General features: G+C 39.5%; 1 protein-coding gene across 1 annotated transcript in view; it reads right to left on the bottom strand.

Moving 5' to 3' along the window:
- The window catches only part of LOC101861634, an 18513-nt gene that overhangs the window by 4112 nt on the left and 4696 nt on the right, over positions 1-9705 (bottom strand). The window contains exons 3-4 of the mRNA XM_035972684.1: positions 9497-9657; positions 7966-8060 (exon numbers count right to left, since the gene is read on the bottom strand). Coding sequence (XP_035828577.1) covers positions 7966-8060; positions 9497-9657 — 256 coding nt within the window. The remainder of the gene's footprint in view (positions 1-7965; positions 8061-9496; positions 9658-9705) is intronic.

Here is a 9705-nt window from a genome sequence, read left to right as displayed (position 1 = left end):
CTACTACTACTACTACTACTACTACTACTACTACTACTACTACTACTACTACTACTACTACTACTACTACTACTACTACTACTATTACTACTTATAATAATAATAATTGCAGGGCCATTCCCTCCTCAGTCCAGCATGACATCAACTGAGTTAATGGAGTGCCCTTAGTTATCTGATTGGCTGTTTTTTAAATCGTTTTCTCAATTAGTCGTGGACCTGATAGGGACATTTGGCTTTGGAAGATTTTATCAACTTGTTTAAAAAATGGTAGCTTTTGCCCTTTCTATAAGGGAGATCTGGACGCCTTCAGATGTATCAACTTCGAATTCTTAATTTGCCCTTAGTCTTAGATGACCGTTGGGACATCAAGGATGGTCTGGCAACCACTGTTCTCCATCTTTCTCAGCAGTTTCAGCCTTTCGGGGGGGGGTTTCAACCAACCTTAAACCTGTCCATCCCGTTATGTTGTCTTCCCATCTCTTTTTCTGTCTGCATTTCCTTCTCCATCTGTGCACATTGTCCTGTAGGGTTATCTTTACATGTCCTGTTGATCTTGTTATGTGCCCATACCAACTCACATCGCGTTCAAATTATGTGTCAAACCATATCAAATACATATAGAGAATTGACGACACTGTATGCATGTTGCGAGGTGGTTGGCGTGTAATCTGGTCTGGTTTTCTCCTTCTTTTCTATCAGATCTTTATTCCTTTCCCTTCCTTCATTTGTTTGTATATTACTCTCTAGTAACGCTTTTAATTTTTGGCCCTTTACGACCTATAAGAGTGCCGTGAAACGTTTACTAAAACTAAAACTGCACTGCGCACTGGTTATGAGGTGCCTGTGTACTGATGTAGCAGGGCAGTCTACATTACGGCTAAATGCCCATATATTTCCTATTCTAATGATGTCCTGGGGGCTATACCAAAATGACGTTGACTATGACCCTGCGATGTGGTTACGATGCGGTCGATTTGCAGGGTAGAGGGGAAAGTAAGGTGAATTGAGGAGACAGGGACAGGAAGGTTGGGGAGGATGGAGGGAGGGGGGATGGTGTGCTGCTGGGGGGGGGGGGGGATGCAGCGGGGGGATGCAGGGGGGGGGTGTTAATCTTTGACATGGGAGATCAATCCATAATCTTCCAACTTAAAACACAACATGTACCCCTCAACCAACATCTCAACCGAATTGGAGTAAAGCAGTCTGCTGCCTGCCCACTATGTGACTACCCCTCAGAGACAGTGGAACATCATCTGTTCTTCTGTAGAAAACTAACTGATTTGAGGTGATGTTTTCTTCCCAAGCTACCCCACACATCTAATTGCCTCTACTCCTCTAGACAACCATTAGAACAGACATGCAGCTATTACCGAATGGCATCATGCAGAAGAGTTAACGCTCAGATGCTACTGGATCGCTAACAACAACAACAACGACATGGGATACAGGAGATGAGCTGGATGTGGTACATTGAAAAAAAGGAGGGAGGGCGATGACATAGTTTCTATTTATATATCTATCTGTTATTTATTTATCTAGAATTCGTGTTTGTATTATAAAGCCAAAGGTCTCCTACTGTTGCTTTGTCCTATAGATTATATCAATCTACTTATTACTTTAATTATTACAAATTCGATGCGGCTTATAGCAATGTTGCTTAGTCTTTTGCATAAAGTTTATTTTAGGAATACTATATTAACATGTGAATTAGCTTTGCTTGTGGGTGCATGTGGGGAGGAGCTGACAAAATTGAAAAGCTTGTCGTTAATTTTAAGATTCCAATTTTTAACTTAAAATTATTTTTTTAAGTAATGTGATCTAGGGTGTACTTTATTTCTTTACAAATAAGGAGTTCAAACCAGGGTAACCCCTCTCTCCTCACCCTCCCCCCCCCCCCCGCTCCCCAACATTTACACACAAACACGCACACGAGTCGAGCTCGTGATTTGTAATCAGTGGTCTAAGTAATCGCCCTTCATTACTCTAGTTGATAGGATGACTCTAAACGTTTAAGGGTTAAAAACAAACTATCGAAAATTCGGGGTTTCTGTTCCCTCTAAACAAAAGCTTAGGGTCCATTCTATTGCTTGGGGGTACTTTTTCTACCTGCTAAATGGAATCATTATGTCCAACACATGCGCAGATCAAAGTATTTTACTGTCCTGCTAATGCTCTTCTCCTCTGTTTAATTGTAGTCATTAGTAACGACACATCTTCCCAGCTATTTGTGTCTACCCCTCCCGGCTGTGATCTACGCCATCTTAGCTCGCACAAAATACCGATCTAAATCTCATGGTTAATTAGCCTGGTCGTCTGGGTATTTATAAGCGATACAAGGATTGTCTTCTTGCAACATTTTGATTTTAATTCTGCAGAAGGTGGGACCTCGACGGATTTACTTCTTATATTATACTGTGATTTTTATGTTGACTTGTGTTGTATGTTTCTTTTTTGTTTTTTGTGGGTTTTTAAAAAAAATAATTAAAAATTTTTTTTATAGCTGATCATCGAGGTTGATGACAAGAAATCTTAAAATTAAATAACGTATATTCTAGCTGATATGTGTATTCTTGTTAGAAATTAAACCGGCTGTTGTTAAGTAATTCTTAACTTGTTGGTTTCAGTGTTGTATAATATGTAATTAATGCGCTATGAAAAAAAAGCATGAACACCATTTGCCAACTGTAAAAAAAAAACTTTGCTTCATCCAGTGCGCATATATATAAACCTTGACATAGAAACATAGAAAAAATACAGGGTTATAGAGGAAAACCTTGCAATATGCCTGTAAACAAGATAGTCAAAGCTGCTCTCTCACAGAAGCGCCAGTATCTATATTCGTGGACACTTCTAAAATTTTAAAATCTAGAACAAAGGACATGAAATACAGCCTCAAAGAATTTGGGTATCAAGATTTTTATCGACCTCTTTGATTTTTTTTTCTTTTTGTTTGTTTTCTTTTTTTCTTCAATACAGTTTACATGATTTACTATTTTTTGTCAGAGGTTGTCAAGAAATGCCAAGGTTCCCAGAAATGGATCTAAGAGCTTCCAAAAAAGGACTACATAGCTTTGCAATACAGATTAAATCGCTTGCTCACCAAATCATGATCGTGACCATACATACATATTTTCTTCGACCACATTGTATTATTTTTGTCTATAATATGATCTGATTCTGATTTATAGGTACCCGGCTATTGACAGCCAAAGATCCTGTCAGTTTGTTACTATTTGAGCGCTTAATCAGTTGCTTACACTGTACGCTTCCTGGCAAGCTGATAATGTCTTTGAGTGTCAGAGGGTTCACTGAGGGTAATAATAATAATAATAATAGATTGGTAGCTTGCTGTTGAGCTGAGATATGCACAATACAAACATCATCATCCTCTTCAATGCCTTTCTCAACCTGCACCAGGGTATAGGCCACGGACAAACACTTTCCACCTTTCTCTATCGTGGACTAGCCTCTTGATGTTAGTACATAGTATCTTCTCACGTTTCTGTACACCACTATACAAACTCTACTTATTTATTATTCATTATATTGTCTATATTATTTCCAGGAAGTGTAAAGACCAAAAACCCAGCCATGTATACCCGTGTTCTCCTCGTTGCCCTGGTCCTGGTCGCTTTCGCGCCAATTGCTGAGGCCCAGATGCTGCCTACCTTCGTCTGCGATTTGCTGGCCCGGTTCAGTGACATGCTTGGTAGGTTCTGTATAAGTTTTCTTTTCATTCTGAACTATTTCGAGGGACACATTGACAAGTGGGTGATCCATTATTCTTATTTCTAGCTTTGCTTTTAAAAGAGAAGTAGTGTTCTTCTTCTTCTTCTTCTTCTTCTTCTTCTTCTTCTTCTTCTTCTTCTTCTTTTTTTCTTCTTCTTCTTCTTCTTCCTTTTCTTCTTCTTCTTCTTCTTTTCTTCATCCTCATCTTCTTTTTCTTCTTCTTCTTCATCATCATCATCTTGTGCCTTTAAAAAAGTAGCACAGGTTATCTACTCGGGAAAAATCCGCTCCCTTAACTATGTATATTGTGTGCAAAGGCCTGTATTCTTTTATTTGTGTACAGTAATAGATTTGAGTACAAAACGTTCTGTTTTTTCTATCCGCAGGCTGCAACGACACCTCCACTGGCTTCGGCTGTAGTGTCCTTGGCTTGGTCCGGACCTTCTGTGCCCAGACTGAGGTCACGGTGAGTCAATTTACTCATGGTTAACGTCATTCCATAAGAACCTAGAACTTTAATTTTTGTTGTTGAAATTTTGTGAAATTGAAAAAAAAACCCAATGTTTTTTAAAATACCCCAACCCAAAAACGCCTAAATTAAAAACATGACTTTGGCAGTCACTTAGTCTCAATTTATGAAGAAAAAATAATAATAAAAGGACAATTTAATGAGGAAAGAACTAGGAATGAGATAACGAAACGAAATAGAACGAACGTACGATGCCCTTTAGTGTCTTTATCAAAGTTGCGGCTGTAACGTGCAAAACCGCAGACGCGGGTGGTTGGAGGGCGCCTCTGATAGGTCCTACTTCTTTACTTTCCCTCTGTTGTTTCTGTCTGCCCGTCTTACTTTTTCCCAGCACTAAATGACCACTATCTTGTCGATGTGCTTCACTTTACTCGAAACTCGAAGGAAGAACTCCCAGACGATGATTTATTGATAGATGAATACCGCTGACATCACTGAACTAGTATACCTGTTCGGTTTGAAAAATAAGGTCAAATACGCGCTCAAAATCTTTTTTTAAAATAAAATCTCAGCATGAACATATAATGTACTTCTACGTGGGGATAACGAAGTTAGGATTCTTTAAAGACACAAAACAAAAAGAAAAAAAAAAACCCGAACCCAAAACAACTCCAAACCAGCCTGTCTTCAGTTTGCACTCAGTGCAAACTGGGCGTCCTCAACGAGTTAGTGAAGATAAAATACAGCAATAATGTGAGATGTATTTTAAGTCTTCGGCCTAAAAAGGGGGGTGGTAAGGATGGGGAGGGTGAGGGAAGGGGGAGTTTCAAGAATGTCGTGCAGTGTCGGTGCTGCAGCTAAGATATCCCTGGTGTGTCTCTTTGAACAACGGATGTTAGCCAAATCAAAAGGGAAAAAAAGCGATCAATTACAGATTTTTATGCTGACTTTGCCATTAATTTTAATAAATAGCATTTGTATAGCGCATATGGCCGTTCAACGGAAAGATCTTTGCTGTTTGCAATTTATATTATTGCACCCGAAGACCCTAGAAGACTCAGAAATATTCTTGGCTTCCAAGGAAGCATACATGGAAAGCTTTCAAACACTAATTAACTGCTAAGACATTTTGCTGTCGATAGCTGGGTACTGATTCCCACTTTACCGAAATGAGGAAAATTCGTGTAAAATGGTTTCCCCAAAGACACAACGTCGAGTCCCTGGCAGGGTTGGGACCCACAAACCTTCTGTTGCGAGCCCAATCACTCGACCACCGACGCCACTATGTTTTTAACTTACTGCGTATATGCTACTGTAAAATAGTTATACCGCGCTTTTTTAAAGGGGTGACGTTGTTGTCAATAATCTACATGTTTAATACTGTATCTTTACTTTTCTTCCATATTATGGAGAAAAATAATTTCTCTTTTTTCCTTAATTTTTAATTTTTCTTCCTCTGTTGCCGTTAAGCGTCGAGGGGAGATGCAATTTTCTATGGAAGGTCAGCTCTGCAGCTCTTTCAATTTGGGTATTATAATTTCTCAGAGTTTCCTTCACTCCTCAACTTATCTTTTGCGCGTGGCCTTCCTCTTGCTTTAAAGCCTGAGCGCTTGGGGTGATAGGTTCTCGAGGCTGACTCGCTAGGGTGGCTAAATCATTTAAATATTTTCTGTGTATTTTTATTTTCTCTTTTTGCAACTCCAAAATAACCCTGTATCATCATTTGCTTTGTCAACAGAAGAAGGCCCACGTCTTCAAATACCTCTAAATAGATCCAAGAGAGGACTGTGCCAGATGTCAGCCTTCGTTCGTTTATGTTATTCTCTTTTCTAGAAATAGAAATAAATGTTTTATTGACTGGTTGTAACTTGTACACTCCGTGCAGAGACGTTATTATTATCTGTTTACAACGCATGTTGGTCAATGTTGTTCAAAAAATGTTGTGTGATTTTAGGTCACCGTTTCAGTGTCTTTACTGTTCTTTGCGTTCCTTCAGACTTCTATCTATCTATCTATTTATTGTTCTAACCTGTTCATATATGTTTAGTATACTCTATCATACAACGACAACTTTGCCTCATGGGCTCCTTATGGGCTTTCTAAAGCCACTCAAAAGTATGTGGGCAAGGTTATGCAATGTATACACTAGACCCTGTTAACGCTAGTTTACTGCGTGCTTCCTTTGAGTTAAAAAAAGTAATGTTGGAATCAACATGTCCTTTTAAATTATGGTGCGTGATGTAATGGAAACGATTACCCGGTGTTTTTCTCGAGAGTCAAGAGTGGGTCATTTCAAAGGCATGCCCTACAAATAGGATTTTGTGGGTCAACATTTTAGAATCATTATAGATAGGCCTTTGAGTCAGCAGATTGGCGCTATGGAGAGGTGAAGAATAGATAAAGTAAGTACGGGGAAGATGTCATAAATAGACAGTGAGCCAGCTGTGTATGAGTGGCACTCGTCACAGAGGAGGAGTGCCTAATGATGTTGAAAAAGAAAACTCACAAAAAAACCTGTGCGGAACTGCAAACGTTAAAGGCCCCTTGCAACACTGTAAGGTTATTTAAGAGATGGAACTGCCGAATTTAACGTCCATCTCCGAAAGACCCGAATGTCAAATTGGACCGTTCGTGCCTTTTGTAGGGAGTTGAGTCTCGAGCCCCGAACCCTCAATCTCACGAATACGAATCCGGTAAATTAACCTTGAAACTACCGACGCCACCCAGTGCTGTTGGGACAGCCCAATTATGATTTTCTACATCTTGCAGCATGGTTTGCAATCTGTTATCTGTAAGAAAAAAAGTATATTTCTGATGCTTTGAGCTTTCAACTCAACACAATGAACAGTTGAACCTGCTCTAACTGCCACTGTATAAGACAATCACCTGTACAAACAGCCATTTTTCTCTTTCTCTCTTTCGTTAATTTTTTACATTATAATAACAGTAGGTGAGACGTCCACCTATCAAAAACACAACAATAGGACCAGGTGCCTGTCTTAGACAATTTTGACTGTATTTCGAAAAGGGAGTATCATAATCAGCATGTGTGTCCATCTCTGATAGGAGGAAATAGAATTTAATCGTGTATTTCAAAAAACGTATCTGCATGGATTGAAAACGAGATCGACTACAACGGTGCAAATTTTGTCAACTATTATTAAAAAACCTTCCCAGTTGCACATCTGCGATGTTTGCATTGGTAAATGTTTTACTGCGCTCGCAAATGCACAATGTTATATGACCGCTCGTGACACATTAAACATTTTCAGGCTGGTAGGAATAAATTTCAAACTTTGCCCGTGTCGCGGCCGAAGCCTACTCATATGATTTTGGACCAATAAGGGATCTTAAACGTACGCAAGTTGCATATGGAGCCTCCGAGATTTTTCGTCATTTTCCGAGAAGGCTAGGTGTAAGATCTTACAAAGTTTAAAATCAGGGGTGTGGCTGAAACACAGCAGTAAGATAGAGGCAAAGAGTGGCAATAGAAAGGCTGCAGAAAGAGTCAGCAGCCCAGAGGAGGGGACTAAATGGGGCGAGGAGATGGGGGCAGAAAGTGGAGACGAAAGAAGACGACAGAACATGATTAGAGAGCAGGAAAGGAGGTGAAAGGATACAATTTTAGAGCAAAAGATCGTCCGTCGCTTTAAGGTTTCGAACCCGGAACCTATAATTGATTGAGAGACGAACACCGTACTCTCCAGACCACGGGAGTCCCAGTACATCATTAAGCAATGTGATTCGGGCAAACAAGAAGACTTTACCTCTGCTGTATGAACCTGGAAGCCAACCGGACGCGTCCTGTTGAAATTCGGGAACTTTGGATGTCCTCTGTCGACAGGTAAAGAACCTGGTTTCACTGAATGAATAGAAACAAAGTAAACACATGTTTCTCTTAGTACTTAATTTAACGAAAAAAATGTTCCCCCAGAGAATAAATTGACGAAAACAAAAACAAAAATTAAAGAAAATTAAGTAAACATGCCTCATTAAGTATAAAAAGAGAAAAGGTATATTCCGCATAGTATACATAGAGTAAACACATGTTTCAAAGACAGCATATAGGGTAAAAACCTGTTTCTCTAAGTTTTGATGAAGAAAACACATGTTTAATTGAGTAAAGATAGAGTAAACGTAGTATATTTCTCTGAGTATGAAAAGAGAGACAGTTCACAAGAGAGTGGCAAACATACAAAAGAAGTAGAGGGACAATGACGATAGTAGGGATGAGGAAAGAAAAAGCAGCAGTTACCCCTATGTATTAGTAGAGTAAACATAATATTATTTTTCACTAGGTGTGAAAACAGAAACTGCATCTTTCCCTAAGTATAGATAGACAAAATGCAATGTTTCTCTGAATATAAATAAAAGAAGAAAAAAAAGGTGAATGCAGCTGAAATGGGACATTTCTGATAAAAGCATACAAGACCCGGCGAGCTACGCATAAAAGTTGACGAACGCACAGTTAGCACAGCTGGTATCATGCCGGACTTCAGAGCAGATGGCCGTGGATCAAATCCCTAACGGAACGGAAGGAATGACGACGAGGGAGCGGTTTCTTGGCTTTTGCCAAGGTGGAGTTGAATATGCTTCCAAAAATTTCCTTAATATTGCCCACTCCCCCTCCTCCCAATTAAAAAAACCAAAAAAAAAAAAAAAAGATTTTCGTGATCAGCGACCTAAAATTTGTCAAAATCACGCCTGGAACGCATTTAATGCCGGAATACCAAGTTAATTTTTTGGGTATGTTTGTGTTTTGTCAAGGAATGACGCTTTAAGGGTTAAAAAAAAACAACAATTGTACGTTTAAATGGAATTTCTCTCATCGACAAACTATCAGTTCAAAGATGACTCCGATCTAGCGTTTGTCGGTTAAACTGTCAGATTGTTGATAAATGAACTGTACTGTAAAGGGACACTAAGAACCATATCGTAAAACGGGTTAGAACCACTTCAACAGTTAATGGGTGCACCAACGTCCGCAAAAAGGTCAGGAAAGAGAGAAATATAAATGGAGAAATGGTATGGGTTTAACGCCCCTATCAACACTATTAGGTTATTTAAGGGGCGGGACCTCCTAGTTTAACATCCGTCTCCGATAGGACCGATCCAAGTGGGAAGTTCGTGTAAAGTGCCTTTCCCAAGGACACAACGTCGGACCGAGCTGAGGCTCGAACTCCCGAACCCGCAAGGAAAGAGAGTAAAGAGTCTGAATTCGAATAATAATTATTCCATTGAGAATTATCCGGTTATCCGGATACGCTATCCGGATTTTCCCACCACTAGTGCACATACCTCCTATGCGAGATGACGTTGAAGGTTTGTAGACCCGAATGACCGTGACGGCAATGATTGCTAGGCCAGCCAACACCATCAGAGGAAGTATCCATTTATACGCTCGGTCGAGTTTCGTTTTCCCAGATCCCTTTCTGTTCCCGACTGTTTCTTTCTTAAAACTGGTGAATAACAATTAAATTATTATATTAATAATAATAATAACAATA

The sequence above is a fragment of the Aplysia californica genome, unplaced genomic scaffold (genome assembly GCF_000002075.1).
Source record: "Aplysia californica isolate F4 #8 unplaced genomic scaffold, AplCal3.0 scaffold00024, whole genome shotgun sequence".
In the NCBI taxonomy this organism is placed as follows: domain Eukaryota; kingdom Metazoa; phylum Mollusca; class Gastropoda; order Aplysiida; family Aplysiidae; genus Aplysia; species Aplysia californica.
The sequence above is the reverse complement of the archived record's forward strand: the minus strand, read 5'-3'. Positions and strand labels throughout refer to the sequence as shown.